This window comes from Erigeron canadensis, chromosome 1, assembly GCF_010389155.1.
Source record: "Erigeron canadensis isolate Cc75 chromosome 1, C_canadensis_v1, whole genome shotgun sequence".
Classification (NCBI taxonomy): domain Eukaryota; kingdom Viridiplantae; phylum Streptophyta; class Magnoliopsida; order Asterales; family Asteraceae; genus Erigeron; species Erigeron canadensis.
The window spans coordinates 60,415,021-60,433,389 of record NC_057761.1 but is presented as its reverse complement, the minus strand read 5'-3'; the positions used below and the strand labels follow the sequence as shown (position 1 = coordinate 60,433,389).

Sequence of the window (18,369 nt, the reverse complement as noted above, 5' to 3'; positions counted from 1 at the left end):
CCACTTGTCAGATTTTAATTGGTTGAAACAAAATTCTTACATACAATAAACATTATTTCGAGTTGTTTACATACAATACACACAACTTTAGTTATTTCTTACTATAGACATTCATTCAAAGTTTCTTACAGGAAAGTAATCCCTTCAAACTTTTATATATATATAGAAGTAGAAGTCAGAAGTCTAGTATGTAGTGTGGAAGAAATTAATTAAGATGTCATCAGTCAATATGTTAGATAACATCAGAAGAAGGAATACAGAGGAGGGTGATGAAGATGGCAACTGCGCGGTGGGATACACAGAAGACGGGACGGTGGATCTGAAAGGGAACCCAATACTGAGATCAAAACGTGGTGGCTGGAAAGCTTGTTCTTTTATTGTTGGTATGTACCTACCTATCATTCATATGCCTTATCGTGTTCGTTTGTTATCTTTCTTTATATGTACATATATATGTTTTCCAAACATCCTCCTCCACTTATATCCAACCTTTTTGGATATATCACTTTTACTTGCTAGGTACTACTTACTACTACACCTTTTTTATTTATTATATCATTACATAATAAAACCAAATTACACCCATGCATATATAATTACCTATATAAAACCATACTTTTACTCTTAACTTCCCCCTCTCAGTTCCCGCGGATCAATTACTTTTCTTTTTACTGTAAAAAAAAACAACTTTTCTTTAAAATAACTCCCTACTCCCATGCATATTATATAATTACATATATCATCTTTTATTATATACCCTCATCATCACCTTCATTATGTGCATATGCATTTATCAAGTTGAATTGATCAATGATATTATTTGAACAACTTTGTCATGATTTAATTTCAATTCCATTCGATCACTCAAATTTATATTAAATGGTTTGAATTCATGTCCCATTTTTCTTAATGAAGTTATATTCCATGTCTTTGACTACTGTTAAATTTTTTTTTTACACACACACACATATTTATAAGGATTGGGTATTGTAAAACAAGTATTATGGTAAAACAAATAAGATAAGATCTTAACCCTTAGATTATGGTTAAATTGATGTACGAAGAATCACAAAATAATTGATGTGCGATGATTTTTATGATGCACGGTGGTTATCGCTGTAGAAAAACCTATTGTTTTATTTGTTTTACATTAATACTTGTTTTATTTTACCTAAATCCTATATATATATATAAGATATAATAAACTATTGATTAATTTAATTAGTAAATTGATGATCGAAGATGTTATATATATAAGATGTTATAATATATGTACTAGGTCTTTTACCCGCACGATGTGCGCGTGGTAAAAAAGTTGAAAAAAAGTAAAGATTGTAAATATTTTTAATATTAAAAACCCGTATAAAACATAAAAAGAAATGGTTTCTCACCCATCGAATAAGAAAATTACTTGGAATAAGAAAAAGGATAAAAACACAAATTATAGGTTTTCATAAAAAGTTATATATTTTTGATAAATACATACTTTCCAAATTTAAAAAAAATATGTTATACCTGTTTTAGTTTTGGTATGGGATTTGATTATGTTATTTTTTTTAATGTACGTGCTTTAATTTTGATATGGGATTTGATTTTGTAATTTTTTCTTATAATTATGTTTATATAAAGTTTTTATTTAGTTTAATGTACTTGTAAGAAATCCTACGTATATCCAAAGTTAAACTATTATATTTTTAATTTTGTATTTGTATATTAGTCTTTATTTTAATATTTAAATTTTTTTTTGACATATATAAATAAGATAAATATTGTAAAAAATTATGGAAATGACACATATGATGTAATCCTAGGTGGCAATGTTTTAAAATAAGTTTAATTTTGAAAAAGACTTTAAAATGCTAGAATATTTAGTCTTTTAATATAGATATAGATATAGATATAGATATGTATTTATATTATATAATCATGTTCAAATCTTTATCTACATGCATCGATTGATGAACATATATATACATATTCTATTATTATTGGTTAAAACAAAGAAATAAAGAAAGAAGGTATCTAACGTCATCAATAAATTTTTATTGGCAGATCGATTATACACACTTATCCAATTATGTGGAGATTTGGATTCTTGATCACACGTACACGAGTATTGCTATAATTACATGTGATGGACTTACATACATTTGATCATAGCAATATTCGTACACATGTGATCAAGAATCATAATTTTTATTCAACTTAAACATGAGTAAGTTGTACTTACACATGTGTAAGTCTCGCCGGAGATGTCGCCGGAGATGTCGCCGGAGATAAATATGGCCGGAGATGTCGCCGGAGATGATCAGTGGTGATTAGATATGATGAAAATGAACGGTCTAGATCGAGTCCCTAATAGTCCTTAAAATAAGGAGTCCCTAATCTAACCCACCCTTATATATATATATATATATATATCAAATCAAGCATATGTAGTTTATTTTAAGTAATTAAATTGTTTTTGACGTCTGCAGATTCATGATGATGATATAGACTAATATACGTATATATATATTATGGCCGGCCGGCGTGACTACGGGATATGATATATGATGTGTATTGTAAATTTGTAATGAATGTATGTACATACGTGCAGTGTATGAGGTATTTGAAAGGATGGCTTATTATGGGATATCATCCAACTTAATAATATACCTAACGACAAAGCTTCGACAAGGGACAGTAACCTCATCAAACAATGTCACCAATTGGGTTGGTACCATTTGGATGACTCCTATTCTTGGCGCTTACTTTGCTGATGCCGTCCTTGGTCGTTATTGGACTTTCATCATCTCTGCAGCTATCTACCTCACGGTACCTACCTAACTACGTGACTTAGTTTTACTTGGTAGATCACTCAAAAATCATCATTTTAAAAGTACATAAAACTAACATAGTGTATGTTTAACTAATTATCACTACAAAAAAACTTCATTTATTTACACTTGGTTATAAAAAATGTGAAAAAATTTATGAATTTAATCACATACAAAATTGTATAGAAAAAAGTTACATTTAAAAGTGTGAATAAATTTTAAAAGTTATATTTTTTCACACTTATAGGTGTGCAAACAAAATGTTAACACTTAAAAGTGTGAACAGTTGTTAAATATTTTCACACTTAATACATGTGAAGAAAATAAGTGTTCTAAATTAAATTTCACACTCTTAAGTGTCAACAATTGACATATTTTTACACACTTAAAAGTGTAAACTTTTCTTTTCCACACCTATAAGTGTGTGTGTTTTTTAAAGTTCTTCACACTTTGAAATTTTAATTAATTCTACACACTTTTAAATGTGATTAAATTAACAAAAATTTTCACACTTTTTAAAGATATTGAAAAATAAGTGTGAACAAATGACATATTTGTTGTAGTGTATCATTATTTAAGGTATAACAACATATTAATCCCTTAAAATCTAAAAAATCACATTTTTTTGTTGGATGCATCCATTTTATTGAATATGCATCCAAGATTAGGTGGAAACATTTAAATTAGTGAAAAAAAAATATATATTTTAAAATTATTGTACTCTCTCCGTCCCACTAAACTTGTCCAATTTTAAATTTTCAAAGTTAAACTTTACAGACATTGGTCATAAATATATTTGTTTGTGTTATATAACATTCGATAAAGTTATTTGAATTGATTGTATTTTAAATATATGTTTCATTGGTATAAATTTCATCAACTAATATATATACTAACATATATAAAAATAAAAATATTTATGGTCAAAATTTGTAAGATTGACTTTAAAAATTTGAAAGTGGACAAATTTAAGAGAACGAAGAGAGTATATTATTTGAAAAAAGTAATTTATTTTATAAAAGATAAAAATAAAGATATATGATCTTAATCTATCTCCTATTTAGGATCGATGTTAACCACAAGACCATGGATATCACTTTCCTTATGTACAAAAAACTTAAAAAAGTCTAATATTGGGCGATGTGAAAAGTTGACCCTAAATGCGGGCCCTGCCTTCAAGGAATACGCGGATCATTGACGACAATATTCTAATTCATGTAGATAAGATACTTTCTGAATTTTACATATATTCATCTATTCATGTATTTAGATTAATAAAAATAAAATTTTAGTTTAATTAACTAAATGATAAATATCTATTTGAAATATCTATAATATCCTTAATAAATTTAATATAGATAAACTATACTAACATTTATACATCAATAACCTATATCACTAGCCGCTGCCACCACTACCCATAATTGCCGCCCCCTACACCGCTTCATCGCAAGTAAATAACTAACTAGTATATATGAGTATATATAATAACTAGTTCTAATATTCGTACGATGTACGGTAGCTATATAGATTGTATCATAAGAAATTCGAATGCGTCACACATGATTCGTGAGTATAAAATGAATTGTGGTTAAGGTAAACCGATGGTCGAAGTTAAATTATAATAAACAGTAATGATGGATATAATATATCTTTAGTTAGACTTTTAAATTTACCTTAAATTTTTATAATCACATCAAAATCGGAACTTGTAAGCATAGTGGATGACGACAGATAGCCTTGTAATTTCGGATGGTAAAATCAAAATTTTGAAGTCTTCATGTTAATAACTTATTATAAGTAATAGGAGTTAGAAGAGTAAATATAGAAAAAGAGAAAATTTATTAATAAGAAAACGATCAATCAAATAAGGTTATAATGTCTTTTGAATTAATAAGGCAAGAGTTAAAGTTTAATTCTAAGTCTAATAAGGAATTTGAATCTATATACAATTAAAAAAACTAATTTAATAAAGTAAATAAATTAAAAAGACACGTGTTACGCCACGTGTACAATTAAAAAAGCTAATTTAGTAAAATAAATAAATAAATAAATACATGTTGATTAAGGATTATGTTACGTGTCATTTCAAAAACATTTGAATCCTGTTTTAGGTTATTCGTAGATACTATACCATGTATCGTATAATTAGAGAAAATTACACTTTTTGTACCTCAACTTGGCAACTTTTGAACTTTTAGTCTCCAACTCAAACAATTGCAGCTTTCATACCTAATGTTTTGTGTTTTTTTCAGTTTTGGTACCACGTTCATACGGTGTTAAATTTTGCAGTTAATGCCCTCACGTGACAAACACGTGAGGGGTATTTTAGTCTTTTGACCCTCTTTTTTTTTTGAAAAAATTACAGTTTTGATACCTCAAGTTGTCAACTTTTTCACTTTTGGTACCTCAAGTAGACAACATTTTTTTATTACACTCTATAATTTCATCTCACACATTAGCATCAATCAAACAACACACACTTAAAAATCAACACACATTCATATGTATCCATGTATACCTATATTTCTATACCATACCAAATCTAATACATAAACATACATAAATAGATTTAAATTTCTTATATAAATCATACACCACTAGAAAGGGTTGCCGACTATCTCCTTCCCCACCATGCACCAGATGCCGATCTAATCTCGTTTGTAACAAATATATCCATCTGTAACAGATTCCGTAAGGATCTCATTTGTAGCAGATTACGATCAAGTTTCGTTTGTAGCTTATTCCAATAGAAGAAGAGGGTAATTTAGGGGTGAGAGGATTCAGATTTCTTATTTGAATCATACACCACCAGAGAGGATTTTACGGTAACATGAGTTTTTTCCGGCAATCGATTCACCAATGTGAAAGGACCAGACTCGATAAACCGAAAAACATAAGAATTTTTTTTTTTATGCCCCACTGCGCCGCAGTGGGTCGAGGACTCCCCACTGCGCCGCAGTGGAAATCCTCGGCCAAAAGATGAACCTGCCCCACTGCGCCGCAGTGGGTTCGATACAACTCCCACTACGCCGCAGTAGGAAGAACCAAGACTCATTTCCGTCGGAATCCACTGCGCCGCAGTGGGCAAAACCACTCCCACTGCGCCGAAGTGAGCCACCTGATCAGCAAACCTAAACCTTCCCAACACTTGAACAAACTTGCAACCTTCACAATACAACATGAACTTTATAAAACACATTTCAAAGATGACCAAGAACAATATAGACACATTTTGAACAAATTTACAACATAACTTGTTTCAAATTCCAAGAGGACCATCAAATGGGTCATTTACCCAAATCGACATAATTTTCGCCCAAAAATGCAACTTCACAACTGATTGAGAACTTTACACCTGATCATAGACCCAAGTTTAATAAAAGTATGACCATTAACAAACAATGTACCAAGAGCCAAAAGGTATGGGACTTCTAAGCATCTACCAAAAGATCGTCATTCATCCGCAAATGACCTAATTACCTTCAGGAACTTGCTAAATCCAACTTCGGGCTTAAATCAACTCTTTTCAATCAACAATACTAGTTCCTTCTTCCAGAACTACCTATAAAAGGGTAAACAATTAAAATATAAGCAAAGGCTTAGTGAATACACCTGCATACATCTATGAATACGAATGATGGCACGTGCAAAGACTTTCACATGTAACCTATGACACCGTCGTGTTACATTTACATGCTCACTTTGCACACTAACAATACATATATGGATCCATATAAGCTAAACAACATAATCATGATCATCTATCGGGGTTCTTAGGCCACCGGAGGTTCTTAGGCCTCAATCGATCAACTATCGGGGTTCTTAGGCCCCGGAGGTTCTTAGGCCTCATGAACTATGCCCCACATGGGCTTAACGCCAAATCAATTACCATGCTTGGAACATTCACATCTCATGGTAATTGACCCAACGTATACATAAAGGTATGCAAATATACTCACCTCCTCCGCAACAAAAAAAATAACGCTAAATAGACAAGCACAAGCAAGCTTCAACCTATAATCATATCGTAAAATGCATAAGCTTACATTCACACTTGACTAGCTCAACCTAATCATACTCAATCACTAGCCTTTCTAAACCCAAAACCTAACCCATTTGTCATTGAGTTATTCCCATTCTCACAATAATACTAGATAGCTCATTCTACCATTTTCATCATCATTTCAATAGCTAGCAAAACTTCTTCTTTTCTCATAAATTCAATTTATCATAAGAACTTATCAATTTCATAATCAAACACATTATATAACTCAATGACAACTAGGTTAGCTAAGGAATTGGGGGAAAAATTAACCACAATCCAATTTCTAGCAAAACCCCAAATCTGGTTCCTTCATTAACCCTAATTTCAAAAGAAAAGATAAAGCTAAATTGGGGGAAATTCCTTACCTCAACAAAGAAGACAATTACTTAGGGTTTTCAATTCACAATTTCTTCCCCCTTTTCCTTTTAAATTTCGGCCACCTCCACCACAAATCCACAAACCCTAACTTTTCAATCTTGCTTGATAAGAGTTGTTAATGATGATTATTATTTTGATTTCTACCTTGGGCTTGGAATATTAAACTTTGATTTAGTGGAAGTAAAAAGAATGCATGAAATGAAGAAGAAGAAGAAGAAAAAGTGAAGTGGGAGGTGACTCAAAAGAAAAAGAGGGTTGACACTCTTTAAAGATGCCACGTCCCATATGATTTCTTGGTATTAAAATACCCGCTATCCACTAAAGTTCCAACTAAATTAACCCCATATCCAAAAATAAAATACTAGGAAATTAATTTAATGTTAAAACTATAAAAACGGGTTAATTTCTTTTACCTTAAAATCTTTGGGGTGTTACACAATGCATTCAATTCCTCCACCATCACCCGTAATTACACCAACAACATATAATATTTCAAGAATAGATACACACCATTGGGTGTTTTTTTAGGAGCCGTTAAAAAATAAGAATAAATCATGTGTGTTGACTTTTGAGTGTGTATTCTTTGATAGATGCTAATGTATGAGATGAAAGTTGGAGAGTGTAATAAAAATATGTTGTCAACTTGAGGTACCAAAAGTGAAAAAATTGACAACTTGAGGTATCAAAACAGTAATTTTCTTAGAAAAAAGGGGGTCAAAAGACTAAAATACCCCTCACGTGTTTGTCACGTGAGGGCGTTAACGGCAAATATTAACGACATATGAACGTGGTACCAAAACTGAAAAAAACACAAAACTTTAGGTATGAAAAATGCAATTTTTTGAGTTGAAGACTAAAAGTGCAAAAATTGTCAAGTTGAGGTACCAAAAGTATAATTTTCTCGTATAATTATATAGAAACCGTTGTCTAAGTTTTAATCGAGTGGAGACTTAACATTGTATTGTATTTGTACCATATATACATGAATATGGTGACAAATGATCAATTAATCAAAAACAGGGAATGTGCTTACTTACGCTAGCAGTTTCACTACCAGTGCTAAAGCCTCCTGGCTGCGATTCCGGGACGGACAACTGCAAGAAAGCATCCCCCTTGCAACTAGGCGTTTTTTTCGGCGCCCTCTATACTCTTGCTATCGGAACAGGTGGGACCAAGCCTAACATCTCCACCATCGGTGCTGACCAGTTTGACGATTTTGACCCTAAGGAGAAATCCCAGAAACTTTCCTTCTTCAACTGGTGGATGTTCAGTATCTTCTTTGGTACCCTGTTTGCCAACACGGTCCTCGTCTACATCCAAGACAATGTTGGATGGTCGCTTGGTTATGGCCTCCCCACACTTGGCCTCCTGATATCCATCTTGATCTTCTTGGCCGGAACGCCCTTTTACAGGCACAAGGTCCCTTCCGGCAGCCCCTTCACTAAGATGGCCGGGGTCATTCTTGCGGCCCTTAAGAAATGGAAGCTACCCGTCCCCACTGATCCCAAGCAACTCTACGAACTTGACTTGGCCGAGTATGCTAAGAAAGGAAAGCATAGGATCGATTCCACTGCCACACTCAGGTTCTTAATTAATTAAATATATATACTATACGTTGTTGATTATACGTACGTACATATATGTCTTATATATAGAGATATGTCTGTGTGTGCGCGCGCAGGTTCTTAAATAAAGCTTGTGTTAGAACCGAAGCAGCTAGTACTCTGCCATGGACGGTCACTGAGGTCGAGGAAACTAAACAGATACTGAGAATGATACCCATTCTGATAGCAACCTTTGTCCCTAGCACAATGATTGCACAGATTAGTACGCTTTTTGTCAAACAAGGAACAACTCTGGAGAGAAATATCGGAAGCTTCGTAATCCCGCCAGCCAGCTTAGCCGGGTTTGTCACCCTGTCCATGCTTATATGTGTCGTGCTTTACGACCGCGTCTTTGTTAGAATAATGGCAAAGTGGACCAAGAACCCCAGAGGGATCAGCCTCCTCCAAAGAATGGGGACAGGCATGGTTATCCATATAATTATAATGCTCGTGGCATCCTTTACCGACAGATACAGGCTAAGTGTCGCAAGAGATCATGGTGTTGTTGAGAGTGGGAAACAAGTGCCTCTGTCAATCTTCATTCTGCTTCCTCAGTTCATATTGATGGGCTTGGCAGATGCATTTCTAGAGGTGGCTAAGATCGAGTTTTTTTACGATCAAGCACCCGAGAGCATGAAGAGTCTTGGGACTTCTTGTTCCATGACTAGTTTGGGGGTTGGGAGTTTCTTCAGTAGCTTTCTTCTTTCAACGGTTTCACGTTTAACTAAGAGGGACAATGGTAACAGAGGATGGATTCTCAACAACCTCAATGCCTCCCACCTGGACTACTATTATGCCTTTTTCGCCGTACTCAACTTGTTGAACTTCATTTTCTTTCTGGTAATGACCAAGTTTTACATATACAAGGCTGAAGTCTCAGATTCTATGATCATTCTTGAAGAGGAATTGAAGTCAACCCATTATGTGGAAGCCAAACAACAAGTGGCATCAAGATTCATCTTAACTTAGAGAATACTATACGAAAAAGCTGTGTGTCCTTTCCCTTCTTAATTATATTAATGACATGCATGGGAGTGTAATTAAACCACATAAATTGCTCGTATATATAAAACGTGTTCCCAGAACCTGGGGTCGTGCCATTGGCGTTCCAGGGAACGCGTGAGAACGTCACTGTTGGGATGGAGAGCTCATGACCTTATCCTTCAAATTAAATAGGACACGTACGTACGTACAAGCTAGCTTCAACTCCAAGCACAAATTTAGTAGGTCTAATTACATACTACTGTCTTGTTTTAATTTGTTTGTGTGTGTGTATATATATATATATGCATTGCACATCTCATCAATTAATCAGATAAAGGCTAAATTAAGAATGACGTACATCAAGGCTAAATTAAATTAGTTAGTACAATGGTCACACAATGCATGTCCAGCAGCAGCATCCATAGTTGATATGTATCTATATATATTATATGTACGAACGTCATAAGTATTACTGTAAGTTGATGCACATTGGAGTAACATGGAGTGAGGCAGCAGATATAAAACTTTTAAATTAGGCTCTCTTGGCTAGATGGAAAGTTCTCTTCAAAAATTGGTTTGCGACACGATCTTTTCTATGGCACAAAACTCGCAACATGGTATTGGGATCACTGCAGCTCCACCTTCCGGTGGTGGGAGGCATAGGTAGTGTTTGATGCCCTCCTACTCCTCCTGATGATGATCCCATAATACCACTAGCTTCACAAGCCACCACTGTGAAGTCCTCCACCAATTGCTCCGTTGACTTGCCCATTAACCCCACCACCCCTTCCACCGTCTCGGCCTCTTTTTCTACCACCTCTTCCTCTACGCCGCCGCCTTCTCCACAAGTTGCAAACACTCGCTTCAAATGCTTCAAATCATCTTCAATCATTTCGTGATCCGCTCTCGTGAAACTTCTCCCGCTTCCTCCGGCTATTAGAACCATAAGGTAGGCTTCGAAAGAAGCCTTCATCACTTCTTTTACTGCCAAACCTTGAGCACGATCTGTCACGATAGCACACAAAAGAGTCAAATTCTGCTTCAGAACCTTAAGCGCAGGGCTGATCCTGGCATTCACCACATGGCCTATGTACAGGCTCCCATATAGAACCGAGTTTGAATCTAGGAATATCAGGCGATAGGCTGCAACCTCCGACACATGTTCCGTGGCAGCCATGATTGCGGATCGAGTATGCTCAAAGCGTCGGTTGCTGGTATGACGGTTTTTCTGGGAAGGAACAATTTTATTTGAGGGATGTGAAAGACACTTGTCAACAGAGTTGAGCTGGGAAATAATGTAGTGCAACGTGTTAAGGCGGATGTAAAGACGTTGTGTTCCACGACTAGTTGAAGGGCGTGTATGGTTTGCTTCTTCCTCCAATCCCAAATGATACGGACTCATCCCTGCTACTGCACAAGGAGTTGCCTTTTTCCAGAGTTTGATGAATTTCGAGCCTCGACTGCATCTAGTCAGGGGAGGCAGCGTAGGAATATAATTTTGTTTTGAACCTGAATCAAGAAATGGCCGGTTACAAAAGTAACTACAAGCTTGCTTTTAATCAAAGTTGTAGCGGGAGTACTACTACTATATTTGTACCGCATGATGCAACAAATGTAGCATAATCTCGGAGAATCTTCTCAATGCCATCGGCAAAGTCGTGAACCAAATCTTCAGAAATAGCTATTGGAATATCAAAGAAGGAAATAACTAGTTCTCTAGCCTGCTTCATTAGCTCAACTGATGATTGTGCGTACGGTTCAGTTTTTGACTTGGGATTCCATGTCTTTGTGTTCAAATACATATGAAAAGAGAGATAAAAAAAATGAGTTGGTGAAAGGGTATATATATATATTATGATGAATCAAAGAAATTAGAAGCTAGGTAGGTAGCTACTCACTTCAGTTTCTTTAGCTTTGTGAAGAACATCTTTGATTCTCTTGAGCCTCCCGGTGATTGATTTTGACAAAAATCTAAGGATAATAGAATCGACTTCATACGGAACCATCTCCCTGATGACTGTCTTGCCCCCATCCTCGCATTCCACAGAGTCTTCAACCACCATGTTAACTAACACCTTTTCAAGCTTGTCAGCCCTCTGCAAGACTGTAAGTATGTCATTGTTAATGTCAGAATTGCATGTTAAGAAATGCTTCAACAAGGCACCATAGCATGAGTGTAGCGTCACTGACGCAACTCCAGCTGATATAGGATGCCATCTCTTTAAAACCACGCTAAAAGTTTTCTTTTCCTTGAAGGCTAATTCCTCTGTTTCATTTGCCAGTTGAATCAGCGTTTCACACACTTGTTGGAATGGCATTGTTTTGCTTATCAAGTTCCGCCCGTTTGCTACCATCTGTTACATATAATCACTCATCGTCATATACGTGTGTGTCTCCAAATTCATTTTCCATATGTAATAGGTCGAATTGAATTGTTGTGTTTTACAGACAGATATATATATGTACCTTGGTGAAAGCATTCTTTAAGGAGGATCTTGTATATTGGTCAACCTTGTTCCCTGCAGCAGAATCTGAAGTGATGTCGCCTTTCTCTGTTGCGGCAGCTTCTTCCAAGATTCTGGTAGCCGAGAAAACCAGAGGAAGAATGTGTTCCATGACTCCAATAGTCGCTTTGTTGAAACTTTGATGGTAATCCATCAGTCGCTTCTCACACCAGATGGTAACCGAAGTCAAGACAGACGACAACATCTTTACATACATGGGTCGTCTATCCTCAACTTTCTTGGCATCGTTGGCCACTTGGGTCAGCATGGTAAAAGAGGCACTGAGAAGATCGTTGTCCACTTGTCCCGTCATAACGTATTGTTCAAAAAGTACCCACGTGAAACACAAGTCATGCATGGGTTTGTTAAACCCCAACGTGGTCCATGTTTTCTTCATTAGCTCCACCAGTTCATCTACCTCGTCAAGCACGCTGGTCCCGTCTTTCAAATCAAAGACGGAGCGCAGCAGGGAGACGTAGAGCTTGACATTAAAAGGGAAACCATCAGCCCAGTGACATACGTCAGTAGGGGAACCATCCACGCTCCTCCATGATAATGAAACTACACAATTACATATGGTCCTCATGGTCTCGGAGTTTTTTCCTGTATCGATGGGTTTAAGATCGCTGCCCTGGATGATTTCTCGAAGGCACGTCGCAAAGTTGTCGTCGTCTTTGTCCAAGGGGTTTGAGGGGTAATGGAGGAGCCCGGCCTCAAGGATTCTGAGTTGACGCCTTTGCCAGGTGTGATACTCGTTTGAATTATTGAACTCAGATGGTTTTAGGTGGCGAAGGAGCTCTAACGGGAGAATGATGGTCTCTGCACGTCTCCCCATCTATATATACATGGAAAAAAAAAACAAAAGAGTTATGATGGTCTTTACTCTAAATTGCATGCATGCATGAGATCAATCATTCCAATAATTAATGGGAAATGAATCAAGAATATTTACGTACGTACTTGGCCAACGAGGGTCCTCATGAGGGTCTTTCGAAGCCTGTTATCGCTAGCCTCAGAGACCATCATCTGTTGTCTCATAATTTCAGCACAAGTCAATGGTCTCCTGGACCTCCCCCCTGGTACTGTCGAAAACCCGATGCCATAATTGGGCCCACCGGGAGATAAAGGGTTGGATCCGCATGAGTTGCTCCTTCGAGAACGTTGTTTAAGCATCTTCAAACCAAGGGCCCTCTTGATACGGCTTCCGGGTGGTGGTTCATTATCACCGCCGTTATTACTAGTACTAGCATGATCAGCAGCGGCGGCGGCATTGTTCAATAACGATGCAGAGTAAAACTGAAGGGCGTTACGCCCACCGAAACCCGGGGAGGACCTGCATGAGGTGAAGAATATCTCATAAGCGGTCACACGGATATCATCCAAGTCGAGCCCCCCTTGGAGGCTTCCGAATGGGCAACAAACATCATCATCATCATCATCGGGTGGTTTGGGCATACTGAATTACATACAATCAATTTACTTATTGTCAAATTCCGTCCAACAATAATATCTGGCGGAAAAAGACAAAACGCAAAAACATTTCAATTCATTTCATTCCCAAAATCCTATTTCCGAAGAATTTGATTCCCTCTCTCTCTCTTGTTTTCTTATAGCAAACTTTTGGTATTCCGCATCTTAGGAATCTTAAATTGCGGGATTGCTATATATAAATAATAATATAATTTCACTTCACCTCCGTTCAATTTTTTGTCACCTTCTACTGACTAAATTTTGCCATATCTTCTATTCTCCTTGCTAACATTAATACCTTCAAATTAAATACATCATATTATTTTAAGGCTGCTGATCGCTTATGAAGCAAACAACTCAATGAAGCTGCTCTACTTTTGCAACGAGTAACAATTTCTGATCAATAAGAGAGATGGTGTTGGGCCTACGAAATAGGATGTAATTAATTTAATTATCTGTTCAATCAATGAAAAAAAACCTTTGTAATGTCAATGCATTGGAATCTCCCCTTTTATTATGAAATGGAATAGTTGGATTAATAGAAAAAGTGAATGTGTTTGTTTTGAAAGATGCCATGAATCGTGTTCCAACCCGTAAGAGCTTGATCAACTTGCCAAACAACGAAAGTACTCCAAGTCTCTTGTTTCGGTGTAATATCGGAAACATACCGGGACATTTTGACATTGTATCCAAAGCATTAAAGGAAGTTTAATTTACAACATCTTTAAGCGTTGTTGGTTCTCAGTCACGAGAAATATATTCATACATATCTGGGGCAGCATAGTGTTGCTAGACGAATGTTCGATGTCAGTATACTTTGACGTATATTGGAAATATCCTCAAGCGAGAATGTTGAAATTGTAAGAATATCCCAATATATTTATACGGCCATTTATTTATGGACCTTTAGGGTCGTACACGAAGAACGGTGAGAGCTTAATTGAACTTCATATAAATAACAAAAGATCCACTAGAAATGAAAATAACTAAAAGTTTTCGAAAATAGAGTTGGAAATGTCGAGCGGGTCGAACTCACGAATCGGGTTGAAAGTCGAATAGGACACCAAGCACTATGAGTCGACCCATGGGTTGACAAAGTTGATCTATGAAAAAAGTTTAAGGGCTTTCTTTTCTTATATAAAGAACCCTTATTCTTTCCGAGAACCTTTCACCAAATTCTTTCTCTCTTCTTTTCTTTGCGAGTTCAAACCCTTTAAGGATCAACAGCAAACCAACTAGTTATTTTTATCGTGGGTATTTTTGTTATAACTTGAATTTATAGCTAGCCCCTAACTAAGTGTATCGGAGATCTGTTAATGTGTGATGAGCGTCCATTTTGTGATAAAAACCCCTATTGAAAGGCTTCATTTCTATGTCTAAATGAGTTAATATTCCAGAACTATTGATACTTAATGGAATCATATGTCTAAATGAGTTAATATTCAGACTTTGTTATTCCTTTAATAATGCTAGGCTAGTAGGCTGAATACTTGTTTGGATCAATGTAATCATGTAGACGTTTATTGTTTTGTTTGTTAGAATCTGTTTTACTATTTATCGTAGATCCATGTTTTACTAGTCTTTCATATTATTATCGGTTCTATATCCGAATATATTAAGTTTAATTCTGATGATTGTCTATGATCATACACTATGATTAATATGCTAAGATGGAAAACACTATTCGCTCTATAACTAAATGTAAAAGGTGATTCACTTGTAACCCAGGGATCCAGAACCATAATAATTAAGATGAATAAAACATCATGCTTAACAATGTCAGACGCGATCCAGTGACTTGGAAACGAGCATTGTGGTCACCGGAGAGAATTATTATCTGATCATGGCTTAAGAGTCGGCTAACTAAAAGATGAATTAGTAACACAAACTTTAGGTCATTAATGCTTAAACAATGAATCTAACCATAATTTGTTTATAGGTTAGTGTAAGTCTAGCGACAACACTAGTAATTAGGCAAATTGAATCTAACGAGAATCAAAGCCGTGATTAAGTTTCCAACAGTCTAACAAACAAGTAGAATTGTATTTGGTTGTACCATGAGATCGGAGATGCCAAACAAGTATTTTAATATTATTAAAGTGTTTTAATTGTTTTATTACATGTTTCCGTATTTGTAACTAATTAGATTAATTTTACAACGCTATAAGAGGAAAAGAACCAACTTTCGAGAAAAGTCTTCTCTTGCTGATTTGAGAGTTATACGAGTTTGGTTCACGGTAGAGGACTCTGGAACTTTCGGGTAATCTGTTTGAGCGTATTCAGAGGTTTGATCATGGATAAGGTTTTGTAAGAGTGGGAGCGCGAGGAGTGTTTTGACATATGTTGAAATCGACGTTGGGTTTTAAAGACTAGGTTTCCGAATGAAATATCTCCTGTGATGCTACCGCTGGTGGAGAGTGTTGTCGTTCCTCTGAAGTCTTTAAGCTGGTAGTTCAAATTATTAGGAGTCATTTAAGATTGAGGATGAGTCCTTGGTGGTCTTTGCCATGCCTGGGTCAGCTATGTCTGACTATATTGGAGCGATATACATCAGTTTTGGTCCAGTCACAAGAAGTTAATCATCTTTGGAGGACAGTTCGCATGATTTGTGGAGTCTTCAAGGAGTGCAAGAACATGGGGTCATGGCAGCCTCTAGATCACTTACCCTCCAGTCCTTCAAATTTTGAAGCAATTATAAAAGGTCTAGATGCTGCCAAGGGGGAAAGATCTGTTCATATTCCCAGCACTCACATTGAAACTCCAAGTTCAAGTATTGGGAAAGAGTTGGTTGTTGCTGCTAGTACTGATGCTGGTATGCACATAATTGAAGAATTTGAGGATATAGGTGATAGGGGGAAGAAGAATAAGGGCAAGGCACTTGCAACTGATGAATCTGCCCAGCCGGCCACTGATGTACCCTTAAAGTAAATTGGAAATCCTGATCAGCTTCCTCCAGTGACTGAATCTGACAGCAAGAGATTGGCTAGAATTGGAAATGAAATAAATGAAAGAAAGAAACAAAAGAAAGCCACTTTGCTGGTCTCAAGGGTTCAACTGCAAGGATTGGGCATACTAGATGTTAATGATGCTAATCTGTTGGGCATCTCACTGGAGCAATACAGGAAGGTCAAGAGTGACCCAAGGATAGTGGGACTGGTAAATGATATGATTGAAGTCCATCTGGACAAAGATTATCCTGATGATGAAGCTGAGCATGATGCCAGAAACTTAAACATATCAGTGGAGAAGGCCAAGGAAGTTAGAGCAGAAGGGATTCTGAAAAGGACTGAGCAGATAACGAAAAGAGTCAAACAGGTGTTGAACCCACCCAAGTCTAAGAGTAAATTAAAGCCTAAGCCCTTGCCAAGGGATGCAAACTTAAGGACTTGGGTGGAACCCAATGAGCCATCCACCGAAGATATCCGAGCTGTTGTACAGAAACTGAGCACTGCCCAGATCAAACTGGTCAATGAGTCTGATGCACGTGCATACTTAAATGAAGTTCTTCAGCGAAGATATCATCTAGGAAAAATCAATGAAATTAAAGTTACAACCAAACCTGGAGGAAGGCAATTTATGGTAACCATTCAATACTTCAATGGACCACAACTCACCACTGAGAATCCTGATGTTCATCAGTATGGACATTCTGAGCAGGTTGAAATGCTGAATCTACTGGAGGCAAGGCAACATAAGAACAAGATCGAAAAGGGTTGGGTTTATTTACTTCAAAGTTTAATCAAGTTCAAGAAAGATGTTGAGAAAAGATTGAACTTTAATCCTGAAGATAGACAACCCATCTCTTCAGTTGCAAAGCGAAGGAGAACTGGCGAAGGGCCATCCATTTAAGTTCTTCTTCAGTTATCTATTTTGTAATTTTACTTATTCTCTTGTAATTGTTGTAGTTTTATCATGTATATACAAGTTGCCAGATTGTAACCACAAGATAGATAACAGATTAAATCTAACAAACTAAAAAGGAAAAACCAAGGCATTTGATGATCTATAAAAATGCCTTGGAAACTTAGATTAGATTTAGTCATACAAATCTTTCAAGTTCATACTTGTATAGTTACAAGAACTTGAACAGACTTGGCAATATTTCAGGACAAATAGGGGGAATTTGTTAGGACCAATTTCGACTAAAACTGACTAGTCTCCAGTTGCATCTGGAGACCAGAAGATTTGTCCAGAAATATATTGAAGTCTAGTTGCAACGTACAGTTAATGCAACTGAAGACTTCTTCCAGTTGAGATCTGATCAGAACTGAAGACATTCTAATTGACGTCGAAGACAACAAATGGAAGATAGAGAATGACAATGGCAGTGAAGCCCAGTTGGCATTCTACACAGATTGAAACTGGAGAATATTAGTCTAAAGCCTTTACAATGCTTTACAATGTTTACGAGGAAGACCTTTTTGCTTTATGCAGCTTTATACAGACAATATCATTTGTCTATGATTAAAGTACAAAAGTGTATAAAGCAGGTTGGATAAAGTAATATCCTGACTTACCTTATCAAGCATTTCAAAGGAACTCACATAGTTTCCTTAAATGCT

The 18,369-nt window shown here is 36.2% G+C and overlaps 2 protein-coding genes across 2 annotated transcripts; one reads left to right on the top strand and one right to left on the bottom strand.

Annotated features, from left to right (window-relative positions):
- Positions 1-202: 202 nt before the first annotated feature.
- LOC122587241 (protein NRT1/ PTR FAMILY 5.2-like) lies at positions 203-9,972 on the top strand. Its single transcript, XM_043759389.1, has 4 exons — positions 203-383; positions 2,600-2,817; positions 8,266-8,828; positions 8,927-9,972. The coding sequence occupies exons 1-4, from the start codon at positions 215-217 to the stop codon at positions 9,816-9,818; spliced, it is 1,842 nt and encodes a 613-aa protein (XP_043615324.1). The 5' UTR covers positions 203-214; the 3' UTR covers positions 9,819-9,972.
- A 264-nt stretch (positions 9,973-10,236) lies between these two features.
- On the bottom strand, positions 10,237-13,792 carry LOC122596589 (protein unc-13 homolog). Its single transcript, XM_043769203.1, has 6 exons — positions 13,298-13,792; positions 12,300-13,172; positions 11,732-12,187; positions 11,431-11,617; positions 10,363-11,342; positions 10,237-10,255 (listed from the first exon to the last, which is right to left on the bottom strand). The coding sequence occupies exons 1-5, from the start codon at positions 13,790-13,792 to the stop codon at positions 10,366-10,368; spliced, it is 2,988 nt and encodes a 995-aa protein (XP_043625138.1). The 3' UTR covers positions 10,237-10,255; positions 10,363-10,365.
- Positions 13,793-18,369: the final 4,577 nt, after the last annotated feature.